Below are 24,678 nucleotides of genomic sequence, written 5' to 3'. Positions count from 1 at the left end.
AGTGGCGCAGCGCGGCCTCGAACCGCTGACTCCTCGGTAGCCATGGCGGCGCCTCGCTGGTGCCTCGGTAGCCATGGCGGCGACGCGGCGGCGTTGCCTCGGTAGCCAAGGCGGCGGCCGCGTGACGTCACGCGGCAAGATGGCGGCGGGCGGGCTGGCGCGGCAGGTGTGGCTGGTGGCCGTGCTGGGGCCCGCGGTGGCCGCGCCGCGCTACAGCCCGGACTGGGCCAGCCTGGACGCGAGGCCGCTGCCCGCCTGGTTCGACCAGGCCAAGGTGGGGGTGTTCGTGCACTGGGGGGTGTTCTCCGTCCCGGCCTGGGGCTCCGAGTGGTTCTGGTGGCACTGGCAGGGCCAGCACCGCGCCGACTACGAGCGGTTCGTGCAGCGCCGGTACCCGCCCGGCACCACCTACGCGGACTTTGCGCCCCGCTTCACCGCCCACGATTTCCAGCCCCGCCAGTGGGCCCAGCTCTTCCAGCGGGCTGGTGCCAGGTCAGCGCCGGGCACTGGCCGCCGTGGTTGGGGTCCCTGAGGGGATGGAGGGTGGGTCTGGGGGTCCCTGAAGGGATGGAGGGTGGGTCTGGTGGTCTCCGGAAGGACAGTGGGTCCCTGAGGGGATGACTGCCGTGCCCAGAGGTCCCTGAGGAGATGGTGGAGTCATTTCTGGGGATCTGTGAGGGGATGGTCACTGTGCGGATGGGGGAGCCGTATCTGGGGGCCTCTGAGGGGATGGAAAGGCCCAGAGAGGACTGAGGGAGCTGTTCCTGGGGTCCCCGAGGGGATGGAAAGGCCAAGTCAAGTAGACTGAGAGGTGACTCATTCCTGGTGATCAATATGGAAAGGGGGAGTGTCAGGAGGATGGAGCCAGGCTCTTCTGGTGACAACCAGTGATAGGACAAGGGGCGATGGGTGCAAACTGGAACACAGGAGGTTCCACTGAAAGATGAGAAGAAACTTGTTGGGGGTGAGGGTGGCAGAGCCTGGCCCAGGCTGCCCAGGGGGTTGTGGAGTCTCCTTCTGTGCAGACATTCCAACCCGCCTGGACACCTTCCTGTGTAACCTCATCTGGGTGTTCCTGCTCCATGGGGGGATTGCACTGCATGAGCTTTCCAGGGCCCTTCAACCCCTCACATTCTGGGATTCTGTGGGTCTGGGGATCCCCGAGGGACTGGAGGTTTCTGGGTGGTGCTGGAGATCCCTGAGGGGTCATGCCCAGGGTGCTGAGGAGGTGACGGGTCTCGATGGTTCATTCTTTTCCAGCATTAAAATCCATTAAAAACCTTTATTACTCTTGTAGTTGCTTCTAAATTTGAAGGGTGATGAAAAGAGGCCTCCTCAGAACATGGTTTTTCAGTCCCTTGCCATTGAGGCTGGGGAATGTCTTAGGTAGTTCATTTGCCATCCTGATCGAGTACGTGTTTTCCCCTCAGGTACGTGGTGCTGACCACAAAGCATCACGAAGGCTTCACCAACTGGGGGTCACCCGTGTCCTGGAACTGGAATTCTATGGATACGGGACCCCACCGAGATCTCGTAGGGGAGCTGGGCCAAGCCCTCAGGGAGAGGTATGGCTGCCAAACCGTGCTGTTCCTTTCCGCTCAGTTCTTGACAAACAGCGGAAAAACATGAGTTTAGTATGAAAAAAAAAAAGTAGTGCTTGCAAAGTCATGAAATCTTCTGTGAAACGATCTAATCTGCCACTAGATCTTATTCCCTACAGCCATCCTAACTCTTTCCTCTGTGTTTTCTGTCCCTCAGCAACATACGCTATGGACTGTATCACTCTCTGTTGGAGTGGTTTAATCCACTCTATCTAGCTGACAAGGCAAGTGGCTTCAAGACCCAGGACTTCGTTGTAAAGAAGACAATGCCAGAACTCTATGATCTGGTCTTAAAGTAAGAGCTGCAACCAGTTAGGAATCAGTAATGTTTTGCAGTAATTAGAAAAGGGGTTCACATTTGCCCTATGGACAGCCTAACTCATAGAATAAGATAGAGACGATTTTTTCATGTAAAAGCAATTCCCTTTAATAGTGCCTTTGTGCAGGGTGGCTGTGAAAGCAGAATGAGCTGCTTAGTGCGTAGAAGAGCAATTTGACTGAATTTCCATCCTTGCATTGCTTCCCCTTGTTGACAAAAATACAAGGCTCGGATTTCTGGGAGAATGGCTCTGTTGAGCCATGATCAACGCCTCTTTGCTGCTGCAAGAGCCTCAAAGCTTTGTCTGAAGCAGAAAGTGATAGCGTAAACCTCCTGGTAATGTCAGGCAATAGGAAGTGAAGCTAGACTCCAGACGCAAGAAACACAGCGCTGCCTTTTTGGTAGGAGAAAATAAGCCGTTTTGAAATAACATTAATCTCTCTGTTAGATATAAACCAGATTTGATTTGGTCGGATGGAGACTGGGAAGCTCCGGAGTCGTACTGGAATTCTACCTCTTTCCTTGCCTGGCTTTATAACGATAGTCCCGTCAAGGTATCGCTTTCAGCTGTCCCTCGCGGCCGCTGGCGTTTCACGGGTGTCTAGCAGCAGTGAGAGGTGAACGTGACCAAGTCAGAAACGTGCTTGACAGATGCCAAATGTGCTTCTCTTCTTTCCCAAAAAAATAAGCAGCTCACACTGCGCTCCTGTGAGAAGACTCTGGTGTCCTCCACAGCACACAGGTGGGAGGCTCAGAGGCAGGAACCTTATTGCATTGATTTCTCCCTGAGTGAACAGAGAGAAGCTCTCCAGACAGGGATTCAGCCTTCTCTGGAGGATCCTCTCTGTTACCGTTCATTACACAAGGGGTTTTAGTTCCTTACCTCCTAACTTAGACGCCTTTGTGATCTTAGGAGGGATGAATACAAGCTAAAAAGTCCAAGGCAAAACATTATTTTCACTGAGCTTTGTTTCTCCTTTGAGGACACTGTGGTTGTTAATGATCGTTGGTGTAATAACTGCTCTTGCCATCATGGAGGCTTCTACAATTGTGCAGACAAATACCAGCCGGGGACGCTGCCTGCTCACAAGTGGGAGATGTGCTCCTCCATTGACAAGCTTTCCTGGGGCTATCGGAGCAACATGAACGTTGCGGAGTTAATGGATGAAACGAGTATCATTGAGGTAAGAAATGTGAAATCAAAATAACAGCTATGGGGGAGCTGCTGGGAATTAGAGGTTTCCATCGTCCTCCTGCTTGCGGAAAGAGTCGTCAGGTGTTTTGTACGATCAGGCTGGAGATCAAGGAGCAGTTGCTGAGGACAAAACCCTCCTCATGTTTCTTTGTTGTCAGAAGAGAAGATAATGTGATTTGTTACCGTGGTTTGTCTATGGCAGGAGCTGGTGCAGACTGTGAGTTTTGGAGGCAACTACCTTCTGAATGTGGGACCTACGAAAGAAGGGGTGATCGTTCCCATCTTCCAAGAGAGACTTCTGGGCCTTGGGAGGTGGCTGGACACGAACGGGGAAGCGATTTATGAATCGAAGCCCTGGAGAGTACAGACGGAGAACAGCACAGTGACGGTCTGGTAAGGACTCAGTTCCCCAGAACCATCCGGCACTGCCAGAGCTGACGTTTCTTTCTTAGGTATTCTTAAATTGGGTACGTTCTGAAGTGTTGTCATCAGGTGCAGATGGTGTTTAGGTAATATCCTACAACTGGAGTGCTCAGTTACTGCCCCGGGGGGTTATCTGAGGAATAGCTCGATGGAAAGAAGAGCATAAAAATCAGCACTTCAGCCATCCTGCCTGATTTGGACAAAACCAGCTCTTCTTTTAAAAAAGTTTCCATGCTGCCGCTGCCAAGACTCTGTAAGTCACAATCCTGGCTAGTTTGAGTTGCACAAATGTAGTTCATCTAGACACATGCAGTTTGGAAATGAAGCAATATTTGGTTTTAAGCTGTTATGTACTAGTACTAATCACTGTTACCCAACTGTTAGATTTATACTGAGACAGGCATAATGTGTCAAGAGCCAGAACTTGCTACAAAAGAGTTATTTCTTTTCCTCAAGTGTGTTCTGTCTAGAAACTCAGAGCAATGATCGGGATAAGGTGGCGCATCCGCTCCGTTGACCACAGCCTGAGACAAATGACATTTGCTTTTAGGAAGCGATCATGGACTTTGTTTGGGTTTCATCAGCCAGTGCTGACTGGCTCAATGGTGGGTCCAAAGTGACAGGTTTTGGAAGGAAGGGGAAGTGGGTGACCCCTGTGCGGTGAGAGCAGGCAAGCCGGTGTTCTCGTGCTGTCTGGAAAGGTCAAGCTCGTCTGGTTCTCTCTCTGACGGGGCTCTTCACCTCGCTGAACTCTTACTTGACCTCGTAGGTACACGGCGAAGGGGCCGGTTGTCTACGCCATCTTCCTGATCTGGCCTCGGGACAACATTTTGCAGCTGTCCTCACCCACTCCATCCCCAGCCACACAAGTAAGGGACTTGAAGAATAGACAACGCGCTCCAAGCGCCCACCTTGGGCACGTGTGGGCTGGGAGGGGACAACCTGACGTGGTTTGGAAACTGGGGAGAGTGGGGAAGTCATCATCCCATACTTCTTGTTCTGGGTGCTCTGGCCTCTCCCCACATCCCTGCAGCATCCCAGGTTAATCTCCAGGCTTTTGCTCCCTGTTAACACATGACGTTGCCAGCCCAGGCTCGTAGTCTGTGGTGGAACAGACAGAGACACTTTACCCCAGAGCCTTTTGATCCTGTTGGCACAGAGAGGTGAAGTAAATAACGAACCTCACGCGTAGAAGGGCTCAATAGTATTGCGCCTCAAATTCAAATTGCTGGTGCAATTGTAAGTGACGCACATGCTGAAGTGCCCTTTGCTCTGAACAAACAGAGGTAAAGCCTTCTCCGTAAAAAAGGAAAAAGATCCACACAAACAAAAATGCACACAAACCAAAAAATACCCTTTTGGCGTTACCTTTGTGCACTGTGACTGATGGTGGAAATGTGCAGGACTGCTTTGGGAGATGCTGTGCAGGGGCTGGAAGGATGTTGGTTTCAAGTGGGAGGAACCTGTGTGAGCTGGGACGGAGCGTTTGCCCTGTTCCCCTCTGCAGGTGACGATGTTGGGGTTTGCGGGGACTCTGACGTGGCAGAAGGCCCCGGGTACGGGGCTGCTCATCACGCTGCCCCACCTGCTCCCATCTCCTCTGCCCCCTCGGTCTGGCTGGACTGTCAGGCTTGAGGGGGTGAAGTGACGGCTGCAGGATGGAAGCACCGATCTCCCCTGCCTTTCTTTTAATCAAGCCTGAGAGGATTTTTCATTTATCATTGAATAAATTGATTTTCTCTTAAGAGAGTTTTTCCTAATGCCATTTGTGATTTTGGTACGAGGGCAACTGGTGTGGCAGGAGAGGACCGACTTCTCCGCTCAGCGGTGGGAGGTTGGGAATGTCCTTTGCGGTACTTAAACAAAACTCCTCGTAACAGTGTGTTTCTGCAGTGCAGTTGTTGTGAGGGCCCCACAATGTTGCACACAGGCTTGATTTTGTCTCGCTACAATGCAAAAATTGCCAGAACACTTGAGAGTTTGGTGCAAATGAATTCCCGGTGCCGGTGCTGAGCGTTACAGAAGCCATTACCCAATTCACAAATAACAATGTGTACTGATGAACCTGTGTGGACTTCAGAGAACTGGCACCGGGTGCCTTAGGAGCATCACCCGGGCATCACCCCGGCTCCGGCGATGACGCTGTTGTGAATGCAGAAGGGCCAAAAAAAAGGGGCAACAGAGCGATGGCCTTTTTACCTGCCAACCCCATCACGCCGGTAACCTCTGGCGCGGGGAGGAGGCTCATCCAAAACAAACACGCTGTGTTTATTTAGCGGCACCAACCAGCTGAAAAGCCCATGCTATAAGTGAGCAGGTACCGAGGGGCCGCACAGTCGCTGGTCTGGGAGGGAAAGATGCCACAGTGTGCCACAGCAGCGCTGCCACGGGACGGCCCGCGGGGACAGGTATGGGCTGGGGGTCTCTCGTCCCCCCGAGGGGACTGAAATGACGGAGGGGACCGAAGGGACCGAGCGGGCAGCGGCAGCTCCGCGGTTTCGAACCGCGACCCCAGCAGCGCGGCGGTCATGTGACCGCGAAGCCACGCCCCAGTTTTGGCCACGTGTGGCGGTGGGCTCGGTCACGTGAGCAGCGATGGCGGCGGCGAGGCGGCTGCTCCCGCGCTGGGCGGTGTCGCTGCGGCCGGTGAGCGGGGCCGGGGGGGAGAAGCGAAGCGCCGGGGCCGCGCTGACGCTGTCCTGTGTCCCTCTGCCCCCAGGTGAGCGGCGCGGCGGCGGCCGGAGCGCTCCCCAAGCGGGTGAAGGTGGTGGAGGTGGGGCCGCGGGACGGGCTCCAGAACGAGAAGGTACGATCGGCCTGGGGGTCCTGGGGACAGCAGGGTGACCGTGAGCCAGCACTGGGCCCTTGTGGCCAGGAAGCCAATGGTACCTGGGGTGGGTTAGAAGGGGGTGGTCAGTAGGTCAGAGAGGTTCTCCTGCCCCTCTGCTCTGCCCTGGGGAGACCACACCTGGAATATTGTGTCCAGTTGTGGCCCCTCAGTTCCAGCAGGACAGGGAACTGCTGGAGAGAGTCCAGCGCAGCCACCAAGATGCTGGAGGGAGTGGAGCATCTCCCGTGTGAGGAAAGGCTGAGGGAGCTGGGGCTCTGGAGCTGGACAAGAGGAGACTGAGGGGGGACTCATTCCTGGGGATCAATATGGAAAGGGGGAGTGTCAGGAGGATGGAGCCAGGCTCTTCTGGTGACAACCAGTGACAGGACAAGGGGCAATGGGTGCAAACTGGAACACAGGAGGTTCCGCTTAAATTTGAGAAGAAACTTGTTGGGGTGAGGGTGGCAGAGCCTGGCCCAGGCTGCCCAGGGGGGTTGTGGAGTCTCCTTCTGTGCAGACATTCCAACCCGCCTGGACACCTTCCTGTGTAACCTCATCTGGGTGTTCCTGCTCCATGGGGGGATTGCACTGCATGAGCTTTCCAGGGCCCTTCAACCCCCCACATTCTGTGTGATTCTCGGCTCCTCACGGCAGGGGACTCTGACCAAATACCCATAACGTGCCGTTGTGCTCCAGCAGCAGGGCCATTTTTAAAAAAACACTGTGATTTGATGCTGAAAGATGAGGGGTTTTGGCAATGGAGGAAGGGTTTATTGTGGAAATAATGCGCTTATTTTTCTTCTTCCTAGAATGTTGTACCGACACCGGTGAAAATCAATTTAATCAATATGCTGTCAGAGACGGGGCTGCAGGTTATAGAGGCCACCAGCTTTGTTTCCCCTAAGTGGGTTCCTCAGGTTGGTATTCAAATGGGATTTACAATTGTATGTCAAAAATACTAACGCAATGAAAAGAATCTCTCTGCTCCAAAACTCTTGTTACTGTGGCTTGTGACTGGGCAAGAAGCAGCGAAGTCAAACGGGAGCTTGCAGTATCGCAGAGCTTCCCTTTGCACCCTGGGAAGGAGCAAACACGCAGCTGGAAGGCAAACAAACAGCCGGTTGTGCAGGTGCTGGCGCCGGCTCGGTTGGGTGACAACCCCGATTCTTCAGAGGGCGCGTCGCCCTTTGCCCTGCAGAGGCCCATTTCTCTTCTTGCTAAATTCTGCCTTAAAAACAAATCTCAGAAATGATTTTACAGTTTACAGAAGCGGACGTTGTCACCCTGAGAAACCTTTCCTTGTTTGCTTTGCAGATGGCTGACCACACTGAAGTCATGCAAGGGATTAATAAATTACCTGGTGTCAGTTATCCTGTGCTGACCCCCAATCTGAAAGGATTTCAGGCGGCGGTAAGAGAGTGTCCGAGTGTCCTTGGTGCTTTATGAACGTTTCGACTGTGGTTACGGGTGGGAAATGCATCTTTCATTCTGGCAGGCAGTAGGCTCAGCTTGTTGTTCCTTTACAAGGGATAGAAACCTGTTGTTTATGGAAATAGAAAGAAAAGTAATGCGTTTTAATTGACGGTGATTCTTTCAGTCTTATCTGCATTTCCTGCAGCTCTCGCAACTGCATCCAGCGGATGTGGCTTTACTGCTGCGTCTGCAACTTTACGCTTCCTTCGATGACAAACTTGGATGTGTCATCGTGTTTTTGCTGTAGAACGAACTGAGGAAAGAATTGGGCTATTCGGGAAAGAACTGAGGAAAAGCCGTTTTTTATAGAATGAGAGGACTGTAGTCGTGGTTGTTCTTGTTGTTGCCCTTGCAAGAGAAATCGGGTCGCTTTAATTCAGGCTTCCTCGTGGCAGGTGGCAGCGGGGGCCAAAGAAGTGTCGATCTTTGGAGCAGCGTCCGAGCTCTTCACCAAGAAGAACATCAACTGCTCCATAGAGGAGAGTCTGGAGCGGTTCGGTGAAGTGATGACGGCAGCGAGAGCCGCCAGCATTCCTGTGCGGGGGTAAGGAGCTCCGAGCGGAGCGTTGATTAATCCCTTTGGATTCCACCCTGTGCAGCTCTGGGGAGTGGGATTTCTTTTGAACTTGACCCCTTTCTTGGGGGTGTCTCTCTGCTGTGAGCAGACGTGAGCTCGGTGCACTGGGAACCATTCATTTGGAAACACCACCGCACTGATTTTTCATGTCCGTGGAAGTGGAAGAAGTAGTTGTTGCATGGTTCATTGTGTAAGCTTTCTCTACTGGGCTGATTTTTAGAATATGAAATTAATTCTTCCAAGAAAAATACTACACAAGTCCTGACTAATCTGGCCAGTAAAACGTCATGTTCTCTAGCTAAAAGTGTGTATTTTTTTTAACCATAGATACGTTTCCTGTGTCCTTGGATGTCCCTATGAGGGGAAGATTTCTGCAGCTAAAGTTGCAGAGGTGAGTTCATTGTAAGTACAACCATAATCCTGGGGAGGTTTTTGGCCGCCTGTTGTGGGTGTGAGTTGTGCAGCAGGGGCTGGAGGATGTGTCAACCGTTTAACTGAGCACTGGGGAAGGTCACAGTTGCCTCCACAGGAAGGGAAGGCTGGATGTAGCCGAAATGGGTGGGGGAATTCAGGGAGGTGTGGGGTCCTGGAGATGTTTGATCCCAGACAAGAGTCCCTGGGCAGTTTCTCCTGCTGCTGTTGTGCTCCAGGGAAGCAAGCTCTGATTCTTCTGTCTCCATCTCTGGGGAAGGGAATAGCAAAGCCGCCTTTCCAGTAAAAGCGTCTCGGCTTTTGGACAGGTCTCGAAGAAGATGTACTCGATGGGCTGCTACGAGATTTCCCTCGGGGACACCATCGGCATTGGGACCCCGGGGAGCATGAGGGAGATGCTGACAGCGGTGATGAAAGAGGTGCCGGTCGGGGCTCTTGCTGTTCACTGCCACGATACCTACGGACAGGCTCTTGCCAACATCTTGGTGGCGCTTCAGGTGAGGTTCTCGCTTTGCAGTGTCTCGCCCTTCCTCGAGTTTCTTCCATCCTTGCTCGTGAACCGTAGATTTGAGGAGCAGGACCACGGTTTGTGCTTTAAGGGGAATTTACTGAGAGCGGTTTTGTGTGCAGATGGGTGTGAGCGTGGTGGACGCGTCCGTCGCTGGCCTTGGGGGCTGCCCCTACGCCCAAGGAGCTTCTGGAAACGTCGCTACGGAGGACTTGGTGTACATGCTGAACGGCCTGGGCATCCACACGGTGAGTGCGAGCGGCTCTCGCCTGCAGCAGCCGAGCCTCTCGTGCTGTTTGGGCTTCAGAGGGGGTTCAAAACTCATCCCAGCGAGCCTGAACGTGGCGACTGCAGCTGCAGGGTCACTGTGGCGCTGCCATGCGGCTCAGCCAGGCTGTGGCCAAAGGTCTGGTCTCACCACAACATTTTGTCCTCTCCTGCGATTTGACCCTTGCTCTCAGAGTCGCGTTAGTGAGCAGTGGGTGCTCAGCACCACATTAAAGTACCGGTTGGACTCCATGACCTCCAGGTCTCTTCCAACCAAAATAATTCTATAATTCAACCCTTCAGGCTCCCTCCGCCCCTGCCGGTCTCTCCCAGTGACACCAGTTGTTACTGGGCAGCTTTAAGCGGTAGAACCGGTACCAAGGCATGTCCTATCTTTTGTCCCATGAAGGGTGTGGACCTGCAGAAGCTGATGGACACGGGCACGTTCATTTGCAACGCTCTCAACAGACGCACCAATTCCAAAGTGTCGCAGGCGTCGTGCAGACTGTGATACTGAACCGAGTTTCTCCTTGGACCAAGAAGAAAGGCAGGATTCGGTGTTGGCCGTTCCGTTGTGACCCTCAGCGCTCCTTCCAGTGCTTGCGGGGAAATGTGTAATCCACTAGAATCTGTGAAGAACCAGCTCAGAACCACGTCCTGGAACTTCTCCCTTAGCATCTTGTTGTGATAAACTACCAGCAGAGGATAAACCACAGCTTTTCCAGTTAGAGCACTTCTCCAGGTCAGGCCTGACCCTTCCTCCCTCTCTCTCCTCGCTCTAGATGTTAAGACTGAAAGCAAAATGTTCCCCTTGGTGATTAAAGCGTCAAGGGGCAGCCTTGGACCTTCTGTCTTAGCGTTGAGGGGTTGTAATAAAAACTGTATCTGTTGTAAGATACTTCTAACTACTAGGAGTAATAAGCACATTATTTAATACTCTAAACTACTACAAGTTTGGGTTAACTAAACCAGTGGAAGAGCTTTTGCTGCTGGTTTCCTTCCAAGTGCCTCACCATGGAACCGCTGCATCCTCGTGTGCTGTGTCCCATCCCCTGAGAGCAGACGGTGTGAAACACACTTATTCCGTACGCACACGTACTCCTCACGGCACGCAGGTCCCAGGGGAGTCTCCCCCAGTCTTCTATTTAAAATAATTTATTTTATAAGTTTATTTGTGAGACTGGAGACAAGTGCAAAGACCCCGTCCTTCCCTGAGGTGAGTGTAGCCGTGTGCTGCACCTCTCTCAGTGGACCGGGTGTCTCCGCATCACTTAAATACGCTGTAACAATTAAATAAACAGTAACACTGAAAGAGCTGGAATCGGTGAATCTGTCGGTGGGTTTAAGCCCGGGGCTCGGGGGGCTCCTCCCGCCGCCAGGGGGCGCTGCGGAACTGGTGGCGCAGTGGGCGCTGGTGTGTGGCCACGCCCCTTCACTGCCCGCCAATGGCAGCCGCCCTTCCACGCTGCACCCCGCCCAGGGGGGCGTGGTCACTCACGCCGCGCATGCGCGCTCTGCGGCTTTTTGTCCCCGCTGCCGCGCCGTAGGGAGCGGCGGTGACACGTTTCCATGGGAGAGCGCGGCGCGTGGCACCGGCGGGGGCGGGGAGCGCGGCCGGGCCTTAAAGGGGCCGCACCCGGCGCGGGAGCAGAGCGGGCGCGGCGGCGCGAGCAGAGCGGAGCGGCGGGTGAGCGGCCGGGGGGGGGCGGGGGCGGGGGCGGGGGGAGCCGGGGTTGAGGGTGGGTTGCGAGAGGGGGGACGCGCTGCCGTGCTCGCCCTTAGTGGGGAGCTCCCATGGCCTGGCGGGGCCCCTGAGGTACATCCAGACCTCTGAGGTACATCCAGACCTCTGAGGTAAATCCAACCCTCTGAGGTACATCCAGACCTCTGAGGTACATCCAGACCTCTGAGGTAAATCCAGACCCCGAGGTACATCCAGACCTCTGAGGTAAATCCAGACCCCGAGGTACATCCAGACCCTGAGGTATCTCTAGACTCTGAGGTAAATCGAGCCCCTCGGGGCTCCCCAGCCCCACAGGGACCCGGTTCCAGCCCCTCAGGTTCGCCCTGGACCCAACCCCAGCCCCGGGCAGTCCGCAGCCCCTCAGGAGACCCCGGCCCAGCCCCACGGACACCCCAGCCCCGCGCTGACAGGTGCTGCTGTGCCACGTCCACACCTTGTCCCACGTCCGCACCCTGTCCCACACACACCTGGCCCACAGGCCCCTGTCCTGCTCGCCTGCCCGGCTAAAAGCGGCGTTATTTCGCCTTTCCAGCCCTCACCTGCTCTGGCCTCCGCCGGAGGTGCCTCCTCGGGCTGCCACAGCAGACACAGGGCAGTTTAGGGGGTTTAGTTGGGTTTTCAACCTGAGATGCAGCTCTGGGAGTGACTGAAGTCACCCAGGGAGGAAGATTCCCCCGTGCTGCCTGCACATGCCTTGATAATGAAGTGGATTCTCCCTCCTTTCCACGGGACAGGAGCTGCTGTTTGTTTCCCAGAGACAGGCGCTTTCTTGCAGGTCATTTTCCAGGTTTCCACTTTGTGTGTGTCAGCAAACGTCCCTGTGGGCTGCAGTGACCTGGTGCCACCTTCGTGGGAAGCCGAGGAGGAACGGGGCCAGGGCTGGGGCTGGAGGGAGCGCTGGGACTGATGTGGAGAGGGGATTTCAGAGCAGGAGGGAAAACGGGGAATGGGGGAAAATGTTAGAGCTGATGCCCTTGAGGAGACCACACAAGTTCATACTGTTTGATAAATCCCTGCCCTTGTGCTTAGGGATGAATTAGCCTGAGGGGTTTGTGCTGCAGGATACGGGTGACACCAGGATCTCGACTGGATTTAGCAGGAAGAGCGGAAGGGTTTTTTCCTGGTGTGTGACAAATGTCAGATAAACCCTCCCTGTCCCGGAGGTGTGACCCACGTCGCAGGGTGTGCCACAGCCTGCCCAGCCCCTTCCTCCCCGCATCCAGCGCTCAAGGGCCTTTCCTCCCACAGGGAACCATGGCAGAGAAGATCCTGGTGACCGGCGGCGCCGGCTACATCGGCAGTCACTGCGTGCTGGAGCTGGTGGAGGCTGGCTACGTCCCTGTGGTCATAGACAACTTCCACAATGCCATCCGAGGTACGAGAGCCTTCATCCTTTCCCACACAAGGGGCTTGGCCCCTCTCAGCCTGTGCTGGGACCTCCAGCTATCCCAGCACCTCGTCCCTTCCCTGTCCCCAGGGGCAGACGCGCTCCCCGAGAGCCTCCGGCGTGTGCAGCAGATCGTGTGCCAGCCCATCCTCTTCCAGGAGCTGGATATCACTGACGGGGCAGCGCTGCAGGAGCTCTTCAGTAAGGTGAGAGCAGGAGCTGCAGTGCCCCGGGGAGGGCTCAGGGGCTCCGGGGGGTTTGTGTTGGGGGTGGGAGTCGGGAGATCTGGCCTGGGGAGGACAGTGCTGAGGAAATTCTGTGACCAGCAAACGTTCCTCTGAACCATGGAGACAGTGTGGTCTGGCTGAATGAAACTCCTAGGGAGATTTCTGGCTGGTTTCTTGCCTGGAAATTCTGTCTTCGGTTGCTGTGGCACTGACATCAAGCTCTGTCACCCTCTGCAGCACCATTTCTCAGCCGTGATACACCTGGCAGGGCTGAAGGCCGTGGGTGAGTCTGTGCAGAAGCCACTGGAGTACTACAGGGTGAACCTCACCGGGACCATCCAGCTGCTGGAGGTGAGTGGAGCTGGGACACAGCCTGTGGGGTATAAACTGGAACACAGGAGGTTTCCTTTAAATTTGAGAAGCAACTTGTTGGGGTGAGGGTGGCAGAGCCTGGCCCAGGCTGCCCAGGGGGTTGTGGAGTCTCCTTCTGTGCAGACATTCCAACCCGCCTGGACACCTTCCTGTGTAACCTCATCTGGGTGTTCCTGCTCCATGGGGGGATTGCACTGCATGAGCTTTCCAGGGCCCTTCAACCCCTCACATTCTGGGATTCTGTGTGGTGCTGGGGGACAGCTCTGGGTGTGATCCTGCTCTGGGGGGCTGAGCTGGATGGTGCGGAGCTCGCTGGCTCAGCGGCAGCTGGTCCCTGCTCCCCAGACCATGAAGGCCCACGGTGTGAGGAACATCGTGTTCAGCAGCTCTGCCACCGTCTATGGAGACCCCAAGTACCTGCCCCTGGACGAGAACCACCCGGTCGGAGGCTGCACCAACCCCTACGGCAAATCTAAGTACTTCATCGAGGAAATGATTCGAGATCTCTGCAGAGCAGAGAAGGTGAGGAGCTGCCCGAAGGCGCGCAGAGCTGGGAACTGAGGTCTATGCACACTGGAGCGTGTTGGGGTGAGCTCGCAGTGCTGCATCCTCCCCATACAGCCGCGTTTTTGTGTCTCCCCAGGACTGGAACGCCGTCCTCCTGCGCTATTTCAACCCAATCGGTGCCCACGAGTCAGGCATGATCGGAGAAGATCCTCAGGGGATCCCAAACAACCTCATGCCCTACGTGGCACAGGTACGGCCCCGCTGCGGCCTTCAGGGACCTCCGGGCTCGCGGTGTCTGTGGGGGGAACAGGCTGAGGGGGTTCTCACTGCTGGTCCCTCCGTGCAGGTGGCCGTGGGACGCCGGGAATTCCTGAGCGTATTCGGGAATGACTACAAGACGGATGATGGAACGGGTGCGTCACGGAGTGGGGGGAGCAGGGACACCCCCTCACCAGGGGCAGCCATCGCAGCCCCCAGCCCTGCGGGAGAGATTTGTGCTCACCCTCTGTGTCCCCGCAGGCGTCAGGGATTACATCCACGTCGTGGATCTGGCCAAGGGCCATATTGCTGCTTTGAAGAAGCTCAAGGAGGACTGTGGCTGCAAGGTACTGAGAGGGCTGTTGTCTGGGGTGCAGCTGGGTCTGGGCCATGCTCTCCCAGCCCCCAGGGAGCTCAAGGGGCGTCTGGCCCTTCTCCCTCGCAAGAGCAGCCAACCCACATCCCTTCTCCTCCTCCCAGATCTACAATCTGGGCACAGGCAGCGGCTACTCTGTCCTGCAGATGGTCCAGGCCATGGAGAAAGCCTCGGGGAGGGAGGTAAGGTGTGACTCACAGCACCACAGGCATAGAGCCAGCTGCTCCCACCGGCCCCCCCAAGCTGTCACTGTCACAGCAGCCCTTGTGCCCATGGCTGCGGCCTCGGCCGAGTCCCCTCTGCCGACCCCCAGCCCCACATTGTGCGTTCCCTGCAGATCAAGTACAAGATCACAGGCCGGCGGGAGGGGGACGTGGCGTCCTGCTACGCCGACCCAGCGCTGGCCCAGCACGAGCTGGGCTGGAAAGCTGCCTTCGGCCTGGACAAGATGTGTGAGTGTCCCCCCTCCCCGGTGCCGTGTGCCACCCGCTGTCCCCGTCCTGTCCCGCCCCTCACCCCTGCTCTCTCCCTCTTGCAGGTGAGGATCTGTGGCGGTGGCAGCTGCAGAATCCCACAGGCTTCAGCAAGAACTGAGCTGGCTGCCCCCACACCTTTTCCCTTGATGACCAGTGTGGCTTTAGGGGCCAAGTTCTCTCTCCCACATGCCGGAGGAGTCCCTGCCAGGCTCCAGCAGCCCCTGCTGCCCGTAGATGTGGCTGGCACCTGGTTTTGCTTCCACGTTGCCTGTGGCAGCTGCTTCCGTGGCCACGTTGCCGAAGGCTGCTCAGGCGCCGGCTCCCCTGTCACACACTGCTCCTATTTATTACCAGCAGCTCTAACGCCTTCGGGAGGCAGTGATGACGCAGTCAGCCTGGTTGGCTGGCAGCTGGATTAATGACTTATGCTACTAAATTATGAATTGAGCTGTTGTTTTCTTTTTAAATAAACTTTCTTATTTTCTAAGCAGCAGGTCTGTTCTGCATCCTCTTGGAAACAGCACCCGGGGGCCTCAGGCTCGCCCGCTCCCTCCGCCCCTCGTCCTGCCCGGCCACAAACGATGCCAGCTCAGCTCTGGGAGAGGTTTATCATTTATTTAACCTTGTTTCTGACTCTGTGGAACACACACACAAAAAACCCCCAAACATTTACAAGGAAGACAAAAGAGAGAGAAAGAAAGAGAAGAAAAAAGAAAGGAGGAAAAAAAAAAAGCTGTATTGAGGAATGGAGAGAAGCCGTTCGCCCTCCTGGGTCCTCGGCATGGCCCCTGCTCAGGAATGCTCTGCCAAGGGGCCGGTGCCCGAGGATGGCCACGAGTCCTGGGCCCCCACCGGCCCCCCAGTTCCAGTTCACAGTCAAATAGGTCGGTCTGTCCGTCCACCAGACCTCAGGTAACCGGCCAGGAGCTGCGTCCCCGTCCCAGCCAGCCCCCCGCGCCTCCCGCCAGCCGGAGGGGAGGACACAGCAGCTTTAAAACAGAGAAAGGAGGAAGAAACAGCAGGACTGAAGCCCAAGCAAGGGGAAGAGCTGCGCTCCCCCCGCCACCAGCAGCAGCTCCGCTGGTTTAAGACTTCCTAAGGGGAGAGAAAGAAACTAAACACCCCAACCCACCCAAACCAACCGAAGGATGGGTCCGACAGATCCGACTCTCCGGAGAGCGGGTTATTGCTTTGCGCGTCCCAGGGCAGGGCTGGAGCAGAGCTGCCTGTGCCAAGTCCCGCAAAACAGCCCGAAAAACACCCCAGGGTGGTGCCAGCCCCAGTCCCACGGGCCACCGAGCTGAGGCTCCATGGGGCGAGGGCCGGCGGGGCATGGACCCAGGGCCGGAGCACGCAGGAGGGAGCGACAGCCCGTGGACCAAGAGGGTTTTGTGGTGTTTTCTTTTTTAAAAGACACTTACAGCTCCAGCCCCGAGGGGCCCAGCGGTGCGGCGGGCTCAGCCCGTGGCCAAGAGGCGAGGAGACGGGCAACGCTGCTCAACAGCAAGTGCCCTCGGCCCTGCAGGAGGGGACGGGGACGGCCAGGAGCCCACCCGCAGAGGGGACATTCGGGGCCCTGCGCCCGGGGAGCTGCTCTGCTGGCGGGGATGGGAGAGGACAAACCTCAGGCACAGCCTCCAGCCAGGGAAAAGCTGCCGGGGAAACCTGTGATTGTTTGTGGACATGCCAAGAGCCCACAGCCCTCGCCCTGGGGGGCATGGAGACCCCCCCTCCAAGATGGGGCACGGTGGCACCTGGGTGTTCGGTGCTGGTGAGATGATGGCTGGGAGCAAAGCTGCTTCCTCCAGCTGCACCGGAGCCATCCCTGGGCCACGGGGGGCTCTCCTCGCCTCTCCTCTCCCTCCCTGCGCCAAGGGAAGGAGAAGTAGCAGCCAGAGAGACGTTAAGGACCGGGCCAGCGCCGCGTGGGCTCCGTGGCCAAACCGTTCGGACAGCGGCTGTAAACAGCAGCGCTTTGGGGCTCGGGGTGCAAGGAGAACCTTGGGGACCCCCCGCCGGGCTGAGGGGGAGATTGTAAAAGCAACAAGAGGAGGATGAGGAAGGAGGCGATTATCGCGAGGAGGGCTGAGCCCGCCGGGGAGTGTGCGTGTGTGACAGGGCAGGGGCCGCGGCCCCGTGCGAGGGGGTGCAGAGGCTGCGCGGACGCGGTTCTGCCGGCCCCGGTGATGGGGCGGCCTTGGGCTGGGCCTGGGGGCGTCTGCAGGAGAGTCCCGGGTTCCTGAGCTCCCATGGAAAACCCGAGAGTCGCCTGAGCAGAGGCCGAGAGCAGCCGCGGGGAGAAGGGCTGAGGAGCAGGGGGTGCCCCAGCCCTGCGCCCGCCCCGCCGCACGGGGGAACCTCCCACCACTAATACTGTTACAAAAAGAAACCCAAACCCAACAAAAAGCCTTGCCCATGCCCAACCAGAGAGCCGAGGGGTTGGTGACACCCACGGAAACCACTCGGAGCAAGAGCAGGAGAGAAAAGGCCACGCCAAGACTCGCCTTAGCTCCGATCTCAGCTCCGGGAGCAGTGGGGGCACACAGGGCACCCCCGGCCGGGGAGGACACGGTGTGAGGAGACGGGGAGCAGTGGGAGGTGCGGTGGGGTGGCCATGGCTTCCGTTTGCAGCGGACAGGTCACAGGGGACAGATCGGCGCCTGCGACCTCGGTGTCCTTCCCTGTGACAGTCTCGATTGGGCTCCGCTTAGATCCGGGGCAGCAGCTTCTCAATGAATTCCTTCACCGCCATCATCTCCTGCCGAGAGGACAGAGCCCGTCACCCCGGGGCTCCTCAAGGGCTGTCCCTTGTCCCAGGCGTGGGGACACACAGCCTCCCCAGAGCGAACCGGGGAACAAACCCACTGACCTGAGGGCAGGAACTGTGCATCACGCCGGGGTAGGTTTTGAACTGGACCTTGGTGGGAGTGACGACAGATTTCAGCTTCTCTGCAGTGAGGGCCCCGAAGCGGACGGGGATCATGGGATCCATCTCCCCGTGGCACTGCAGGATGGCGATGTCCTTGTTCACGCCGTTATTCGCCGCCTGCGGCAAGGAAGGAAATGCTCAGGGGTGCCCAGGAGAGGGGAGGTGCTTTACCTGCGTCCCCACACACATCACTGGGCAGGTCCCCACCTTGAGAGGGACGTGGCAGAGCTACTGAATCCCTAAATGTCAGGGGTTGAAGGGCCCTGGAAAGCTCATGCAGTGCAATCCCCCCATGGAGCAGGAACACCCAGATGAGGTTACACAGGAAGGTGTCCAGGCGGGTTGGAATGTCTGCACAGAAGGAGACTCCACAACCTCCCTGGGCAGCCTGGGCCAGGCTCTGCCACCCTCACCAGGAACAAGTTCCTTCTCATCTTTAAGTGGAACCTCCTGTGTTCCAGTTTGCACCCACTGCCCCTTGTCCTGTCCCTGGTTGTCACCAGAAGAGCCTGGCTCCATCCTCCTGACACTCCCCCTTTCCATATTGATCCCCAGGAATGAGTCCCCCCTCAGTCTCCTCTTGTCCAGCTCCAGAGCCCCAGCTCCCTCAGCCTTTCCTCACACGGGAGATGCTCCACTCCCTCCAGCATCTTGGTGGCTGCGCTGGACTCTCTCCAGCAGTTCCCTGTCCTGCTGGAACTGAGGGGCCACAACTGGACACAATATTCCAGGTGTGGTCTCCCCAGGGCAGAGCAGAGGGGCAGGAGAACCTCTCTGACCTACTGACCACCCCCTTCTAACCCACCCCAGGTACCATTGGCTTCCTGGCCACAAGGGCCCAGTGCTGGCTCACTGACACATCTGCTGCCTGGCCACCAAACGCCTCCTCCCACCAGGATCCAGCTGCCACCAGGTGCTTGTGGAGCCTATCGGCTCATGGATGCCCACACCAGACAGAGCCCCAATATCTCTGTGCCCTCCCCTGCCTCAGGACCACAGGATGAAGCCCCCATCACAGACACCTCATGCAGCAGCCCCAGGTTCACACCGCAGCGACTCCAGATGGAAAAATCCCCCCCACGACCCTCCCCGGGGACACACGCGGTGGCAGCAGCACAGGTACCTGCGGGAAGGCTTTGTGCAGCGGGAGCCAGCAGCTGAGCGCCACGATGCCGGCCAGCTGGTGCTGGCACGTGAGAGCCGTGTACAGCGACAAGGCACCGCCCTGCGGCACATTAGAAAAGTTCGTTAGTACTGCGGGGGAATCTGCAACACAGGGGCACCCACCCGGGACACCCAGCAGTGACCTGGGACACCCAGCAGTGACCTGGGACACCCAGCACCCACCCGTGTCCTGGCCACGGACACTCTCTTTGAGGGGCGTTTTTGGAGGGGGAAGAGGGAACCCAACGCTCAGCCCCCGCGGTTCAGCTCACCTGTGAGAAGCCCCCCAGGATGATGCGGTTGGGTGGGATCCCATTCTTCATCTCATGCTCGATAATCGCTTTAACTGGAAGGAGAAGACAGAGAAACGGGTCAGTGAAAGGCTTGGGAGGGGGCTTAAGAGCAGCACGCAAGGGCTGGGGGCACATGGGATGCTCAGCTGGTCAGGGAGAGGTCCTAGGGACCAAACATACTTTGATTCAGCCCAGGAGAAGGTGGGTGGGATCACAGGGGAGCGGAAAGGAGAGAGAGGTGGAACATCTGCCCCCGTCGCAGCGAGGGAGAGGCACCCAGGGGCTCAGCACTTCCCCCTCCCCAAAACTTCTTACTGTTTTCTGCGGCTTTCTTGATCCCAGCTTCATCCTCGGGTGCGTCCGGAGTCAACCCCATCAGATCAAACCTGGGAGAAGATGCAGGTTGAGTCCCAACACTCCCGCAGCACCCCGGCCATGGGAGGTGGGAGCAGCGTGTGCTCTGCCCCAACACCCCCAGGGCAGTGGATTTTGGCTTTTCAGCCCCCCCATCCCTCCCACTCCCCAAAATCCACCCTCAGAGGGTCCCCCCCAGCCCTGCCACCCAAAGCACTGACCAGGAGGGCATAACCATCTTCATGTTGAGCGTTACTGGGATTCGGGGCCTGCAGAGAAAACAGTTTGGGTGTTTTAATTCAAGCGCACAAGTGGAAAATCCGAGCCAAGGGGAGCGAGGTGACCGTCCCTCCTGAGGGACAGCAGCGCGTCGGTGCCACCAGCCCCAGCCTGGGGGCTGCACGGTGACCACCCAGGAGCCCCGAGTGGATCCCAGCGGCTCCCGGGCGTTGCCAAGCAGCTCGTCTGGGGAGCAGCGCACCTGCGTCCCTCTCCTGCTGCTGCTGAGCCGGGAGATGCTGTCGGAGCAGCGGAGAGGGGACAGCAGGAACAGCCGGGGACCCCGCGGTGGCACAGCAACCCCAGCCCGGTGAGTGCCCCCCTGCCCGGGCTGCTATGGACACCAGGGAGTGATTCCTTCCCTTGCTGCTGAGCCCCCTCCTGCCTGACCAGGGGACGGGGAGGGAGCTCCAGGGCTTTCGGCTGTCGCTGCAGCCTGGGCAGCAGCGCCCCAGCCCACCCAGACCCCCCCGGCCCTTCCCGAAGCCAGGACGGTGAGGACTTACGCGTGAGGACAGATGTATTTCACATAAGGGAGGCGGATGGAGGAGAGAGCGTCAGCCCAGCTGTGCCTGGGGAGAGAGAAGAGGGAGCTCCAGGGCTGCTGTAGCATTTTGGAGGACGCTCGCAAAGATGAGGCCATTTCCCCCAAGGAAAAGCTTTTCTCCAAGGCTGCCATCCCCTGCCCTGATATTATTTTCCCAGGTCCTGCCCATTCTGGCAGCCTGAATCCCAACAGGAATCCCCGGCGCAGATCTGCAGCAGCGGACACAACCCCAGCGCACAAAGCCCCGCAGCTGGACGCGGAGGAGCTGCGCTCAGCGAGGGAGGACGGACAATGCTCTAAGGCAGCTTGGAGATGCTCTCACGTAGACACAACCCAACTTCCCGGCCCTCCCAAGGACTGGAAAAACCGCAGTGCTTATCTGCCCGCCTTGAAGGAAGCAGAAAATCAAACCCGCAGGAGGTGGGGGCTGCCAGGATCATAAATATTCAAGCTGAAGCGCAGGCAGCCGCTGGCTGGCGGTTCCCGGCGAGGAACGGCTCTCAGACCGAGCTCAAAGCCCCCGACAAGCCCCGGGAGAGCAGCAAACCGGGCGTCATGGCCAGCGCCAGGAATACTCACCCCGTGTCTCCAAGGCCATGTAAAAAAATGACCTGTTAAATTAAGCAGAAAAACAAAAGAATTAGCTGGTGCACCAGGTGCTGTCCGGGGAGGGCGGCAGGGCTGGGCGCGCAGGGAAGCGGGAAACGCCAATTAGTCACTAACGAGAGACGCTGACAGGGGGGAATGAGCCGGTGCTAATGATGCATCTCTGCAGCTCTGAGCGTGAGGGATGGGTGGAATGGGCTCGTCACTGTGACACAGAGCCTGCTGTCACGGCCACTTCAGGGGTGTCACCAGCCCCGTGGCTGCCCCGGGGAGCAGAGACCGGGGGTGATGGGGCGTCCCTGCCGGGCTGCACCGCACCGCGCGGGGCCAAACGCACCCAGGACCCAAAAAACCAACCCGAGGACTCCAAAACCACATTCTGAGAACACACAAACCCAACCTGAGAACTCACAAACCCATCCCAAGGACCCACAAACCCATCCTAAGGACTCACAAACCCATCCCAAGGACCCACAAACTCAACCTGAGGACTCCCAAACCCATCCCAAGGACCCATAAATCCATCCTACGGACTCAGAAACCCACCTTGAGGACCCACAAACCCACTCCAAGGACTCACAAACCCATCCTGAGGACTCACAAACCCACCCCGAGGACTCACAAACCCTCCACTACAGGCTTTGCGTCTCAGCCCCGAGCAGCCCCCAAACGCAGCCCGTGGGGCCTCAGCGAGGGGCAGAGCGTTTTCTTTGAACGTTTTGCTTTTAAAACCTTAAATGGGCAAATCAGACCCAACTCCCAACAACCTCCCAGCAGGTCAAGCCCAGCCGTGAGGCACCAGGAGCAACCCCAGCCCAAAGGACAGCTCCTGTACCCCCACAAGACAAGAACCCGCTGGTCCCGTGTCCCCGTTGATGCCCCAAGACACACGAGGGGCTCCGGGATCAGCTCACGGCCGCCCCAAGCCCTGATCTGCAGCAAGGGGAGAAGCAGGGGGGTCCGGTTCTTACCGCCGCGGTCTCCCGCTCTGCCCCTGAGACCGTCACTGCGTCAGCGAGGAGGGGGACAGACATGTTGTTACCACACATACACCGAGAGGGACTCAGACACTGGCACCTGCAGGACAGACGGACAAAGGTAAGGCAGGAAAATACTCCCGTCTGCCACCCCGGCAACTATTTGCTCCAGAGGGACCGGCTGTTCGGGGGAAAATTAAAGAGCAGGTGAAGTCTTTGATGTTGAAGCCCTTGGGACAGCCGGGAAGCTGCAAACGCTCCTCACGCCGCAGCACCCGAGCGGGGAGGCACGTGTGGGGTGTTCCAAGTGTTAAAATTAGCTGTTTCTGTTCCACCTCGGCGCCCGAGTTATTCCTGTGCCGGTACCGACGTGGGCAGAGGGCGACGCGCAGCCCCGTGTCCCTTCAGCCCCTGCTCCGCGGACGCAGACACAGCGCGGGCTTTATGGCGCTAATAAACGGGCCAGCCCGCTTTTACGGGGCTGCGTGGGGACAAAGCGGAGGCCGCCCGGAGCTGGCGTCCCCCAGCGAGGCCATCGCTGTCCCCAGCGCTGTCACGAAGACTGTCACCTCCCGGTCCCCAGCACAGCCCCCACGGCAGCACCTTCCGACGTGACAGCCCATGGCGCTCGTTCCCAGCCCGGCGCAAATCGCTAAAGCTCCCGCTCCTCACGCGGAGGCCTTAAGCCCCGCTTAACCAGCCGGGTCTAACGAGACCAGAGCATGTTTCCATCATATCCCACCTGCTGCCGTATCCCACCGTCCGCTCGAACCTTCGCGTCTCACAGCGAGCTTAGGGACGCGGCTTAGCGCCAGGGTTGGGTTATGGCTGGGCTTGATTATCCCGAGGGTCTTTTCCAACCAAAATGATTCTATGAGCACCATCCCCAGTGCGGTTTGCAGCACCTGAACCCCCAAAAAGCTCCCGGTACCCCAGCAAACAGCCTCACCTGGCACAAACAGCCGCCTCCTCTACCGAGACCCGCCCGACTCGTTTCCCCAGCCGCTCGTCAGCCGCTTCCCGACTCGAACACACAAACACCGGGAACAACAAGCTCCTCGGGTCTGGCCAAGCCGCGCGGCCCACGTGCCGGGGAGTACTCGGGGTCAAAACAGGCGGCCGGGAAACGCGGCACCTGCCAAACCCCGCGGGAGGAGCCGTAAATAACAGCGGCTGCCGGATGGAAGAGGCTGAGACGCACTGGCGGCTCCGCTCGGTTCACAGAAGCTTCAGGGAAATTATAGGATTGGGGGCCAGGGCTGCGCGGAGCACCCGGGGGTCACTGCGCAGGACACCCCGGATTTCTCGGGGGTGTTTCTGCCCTGTTCTTGGGGTGTCGCAAGGATCCACGGGCACAAGAAGAGGCACCTGAGAGGCTGAACACACCGGGGAGTGATGGATGGGACCCCCGGGGAGGGATGGACGGGACCCCTGGGGAGGGATGGACAGAACCCCCGGGGAGGGACAGACGGACAGGACCCCCAGGGAAGGATGGATGGATGGGATCCCCAGGGAGGCATGGATGGATGGGACCCCTGGGGAGGGATGTACGGATGGGACCCCCGGGGAAGGACGGACAGATGGGACCCCCGGGGAAGGACGGACGGATGGGACCCCCAGGGAGGGATGGACGGAGGGGACCCCCGGGGGTCTGTGCTTGTACAAAAGCCTCATTTGTAAAAAAAATAAAAGAAATAATAATAAAATAAACGGTTTGGGTCCAACCGGAGCTGTTTTGGAGCCGGCGCACCCCACAGCCGCCCCCCCCGGGGCCGCCGCCTTCGTCAGGGCGGGAGCGCGTGGTTAATTGGTGTTAATGAGCGTGTTCCGGCCTCTCCCGTAGGCCCGAGCCGGCGCGGGGGTGGGAGCGGCAGCAGGAGGCGGGAGGAAGCCCCGCGGGAAGCGGATGGACACCCGGAACGGCCGTTTTAGGGGGGAATGCGGCTTTTTTGGGGGTTTTCCGGGGCTGGGGGGGGTCGTGCGGCCCCGGTCCCGGCTGCGCGCGCTCCCGCCGCCCCGAGCACGAGGCCGCGCAGCGCCGGGACCCGCCCTCGGTGCCACAACCGCGGCGGAGCGGGGCGGGGGGGAGCCCGGAGCCCCCCGAGGCCGGCACGCAGCTGCACCAGCCGGATCTACCGCCCCCCACACGCCCCCGTTAAGCGCCGCGGGGAACGGGCCTCTCAGCCCTCCCCGTTCTCCCGCCGCCTCCCCATCCCCGCGGCACCGGGAGCCTCCCCCGCCCCGGTTCACCTCGGGGCTCCCCCCCCCGCCGTGCCCCGGTGGTACGTCCCGCTCCCCCTTCTCCCCCGCTCCCCGCACCTCTCCCGCGGGCCCGGCGCGCGCTCTCCTCCCGGCTCCCCCGACGCGCTCCCACCGGAACTTCCGCCCACCGGGTCGCGGCTGGGGCAGCGCGGCGGAAGTGACGCGCGGGGCGGCCGTTGCGAGCGGGGCTGAGGCGATCGCGGCGGGAACGGCGGGAGTTTAACGGGGAGAGGCCACGGGCGGCCCCCCTCCCCCACCGTTACCACAGCGGCCCCGCCCCACGTTAACGGGAACA

At 58.5% G+C, this 24,678-nt stretch overlaps 4 protein-coding genes across 7 annotated transcripts; 3 read left to right on the top strand and 1 right to left on the bottom strand.

Annotated features, from left to right (window-relative positions):
• Positions 1-122: 122 nt before the first annotated feature.
• On the top strand, positions 123-5,283 carry FUCA1 (alpha-L-fucosidase 1). 2 transcript variants are annotated; one of them, XR_010468160.1, is made up of 8 exons: positions 123-492; positions 1,431-1,565; positions 1,759-1,896; positions 2,369-2,474; positions 2,904-3,104; positions 3,318-3,508; positions 3,608-4,143; positions 4,308-4,328. XR_010468160.1 is itself a non-coding variant. In XM_005513475.3 (8 exons), exons 1-8 carry the CDS (start codon positions 140-142, stop codon positions 5,184-5,186), a joined length of 1,365 nt encoding a protein of 454 aa, XP_005513532.2. In that variant the 5' UTR covers positions 123-139; the 3' UTR covers positions 5,187-5,283. The 2 variants fall into 2 exon arrangements, 1 of the variants encoding a protein (XP_005513532.2); XM_005513475.3 differs by lacking the exon at positions 3,608-4,143 and adding an exon at positions 5,046-5,283 and having other exon boundaries at positions 4,308-4,407.
• A 562-nt stretch (positions 5,284-5,845) lies between these two features.
• On the top strand, positions 5,846-10,937 carry HMGCL (3-hydroxy-3-methylglutaryl-CoA lyase). Of its 2 annotated transcripts, none has more exons than XM_005513460.4 (9): positions 5,846-5,946; positions 6,258-6,344; positions 7,178-7,285; positions 7,683-7,778; positions 8,237-8,385; positions 8,746-8,809; positions 9,159-9,347; positions 9,481-9,606; positions 10,035-10,937. In XM_005513460.4, the coding sequence occupies exons 1-9, from the start codon at positions 5,896-5,898 to the stop codon at positions 10,134-10,136; spliced, it is 972 nt and encodes a 323-aa protein (XP_005513517.1). In that variant the 5' UTR covers positions 5,846-5,895; the 3' UTR covers positions 10,137-10,937. The 2 variants fall into 2 exon arrangements, with proteins under 2 accessions (XP_005513517.1, XP_005513518.1); XM_005513461.4 differs by lacking the exon at positions 5,846-5,946 and adding an exon at positions 6,091-6,184.
• A 216-nt stretch (positions 10,938-11,153) lies between these two features.
• Positions 11,154-15,462, top strand: GALE (UDP-galactose-4-epimerase). The gene is made up of 11 exons (XM_065041740.1): positions 11,154-11,312; positions 12,618-12,744; positions 12,847-12,962; positions 13,221-13,334; positions 13,701-13,877; positions 13,999-14,112; positions 14,209-14,275; positions 14,382-14,467; positions 14,601-14,678; positions 14,834-14,948; positions 15,035-15,462. The coding sequence occupies exons 2-11, from the start codon at positions 12,624-12,626 to the stop codon at positions 15,088-15,090; spliced, it is 1,044 nt and encodes a 347-aa protein (XP_064897812.1). The 5' UTR covers positions 11,154-11,312; positions 12,618-12,623; the 3' UTR covers positions 15,091-15,462.
• Positions 15,463-15,566: 104 nt separating this feature from the next.
• LYPLA2 (lysophospholipase 2) lies at positions 15,567-24,572 on the bottom strand. 2 transcript variants are annotated; one of them, XM_065041760.1, is made up of 10 exons: positions 24,441-24,572; positions 22,116-22,221; positions 21,118-21,149; positions 20,498-20,563; positions 19,934-19,981; positions 19,674-19,744; positions 19,338-19,411; positions 19,025-19,126; positions 17,842-18,018; positions 15,567-17,730 (listed from the first exon to the last, which is right to left on the bottom strand). In XM_065041760.1, the coding sequence occupies exons 2-10, from the start codon at positions 22,191-22,193 to the stop codon at positions 17,680-17,682; spliced, it is 699 nt and encodes a 232-aa protein (XP_064897832.1). In that variant the 5' UTR covers positions 22,194-22,221; positions 24,441-24,572; the 3' UTR covers positions 15,567-17,679. The 2 variants fall into 2 exon arrangements, with proteins under 2 accessions (XP_064897832.1, XP_064897833.1); XM_065041761.1 differs by lacking the exon at positions 24,441-24,572 and adding an exon at positions 23,071-23,504.
• Positions 24,573-24,678: the final 106 nt, after the last annotated feature.

The sequence above is a fragment of the Columba livia genome, chromosome 26 (assembly GCF_036013475.1).
Source record: "Columba livia isolate bColLiv1 breed racing homer chromosome 26, bColLiv1.pat.W.v2, whole genome shotgun sequence".
NCBI lineage: Eukaryota > Metazoa > Chordata > Aves > Columbiformes > Columbidae > Columba > Columba livia.
The sequence above is the reverse complement of the archived record's forward strand: the minus strand, read 5'-3'. Positions and strand labels throughout refer to the sequence as shown.

Coding starts and splice junctions, on each gene's coding strand:
- GALE (XM_065041740.1), top strand. CDS start 12,624: ATGGCAGAGAAGATCCTGGTGACCGGCGGCGCCGGCTACATCGGCAGT. Junction 13,878..13,998: donor ATCTCTGCAGAGCAGAGAAG/GTGAGGAGCTGC, acceptor GTGTCTCCCCAG/GACTGGAACGCCGTCCTCCT. Junction 14,468..14,600: donor AGGAGGACTGTGGCTGCAAG/GTACTGAGAGGG, acceptor TCCTCCTCCCAG/ATCTACAATCTGGGCACAGG.
- HMGCL (XM_005513460.4), top strand. CDS start 5,896: ATGCCACAGTGTGCCACAGCAGCGCTGCCACGGGACGGCCCGCGGGGA. Junction 7,286..7,682: donor CCCCTAAGTGGGTTCCTCAG/GTTGGTATTCAA, acceptor TTTGCTTTGCAG/ATGGCTGACCACACTGAAGT. Junction 9,607..10,034: donor ACGGCCTGGGCATCCACACG/GTGAGTGCGAGC, acceptor TGTCCCATGAAG/GGTGTGGACCTGCAGAAGCT.
- LYPLA2 (XM_065041760.1), bottom strand. CDS start 22,193: ATGTGTGGTAACAACATGTCTGTCCCCCTCCTCGCTGACGCAGTGACG. Junction 19,745..19,933: donor AAGATGGTTATGCCCTCCTG/GTCAGTGCTTTG, acceptor ATCTTCTCCCAG/GTTTGATCTGATGGGGTTGA. Junction 17,731..17,841: donor TGCACAGTTCCTGCCCTCAG/GTCAGTGGGTTT, acceptor TCCTCTCGGCAG/GAGATGATGGCGGTGAAGGA.
- FUCA1 (XM_005513475.3), top strand. CDS start 140: ATGGCGGCGGGCGGGCTGGCGCGGCAGGTGTGGCTGGTGGCCGTGCTG. Junction 493..1,430: donor TTCCAGCGGGCTGGTGCCAG/GTCAGCGCCGGG, acceptor TTTTCCCCTCAG/GTACGTGGTGCTGACCACAA. Junction 2,475..2,903: donor ATAACGATAGTCCCGTCAAG/GTATCGCTTTCA, acceptor TTCTCCTTTGAG/GACACTGTGGTTGTTAATGA.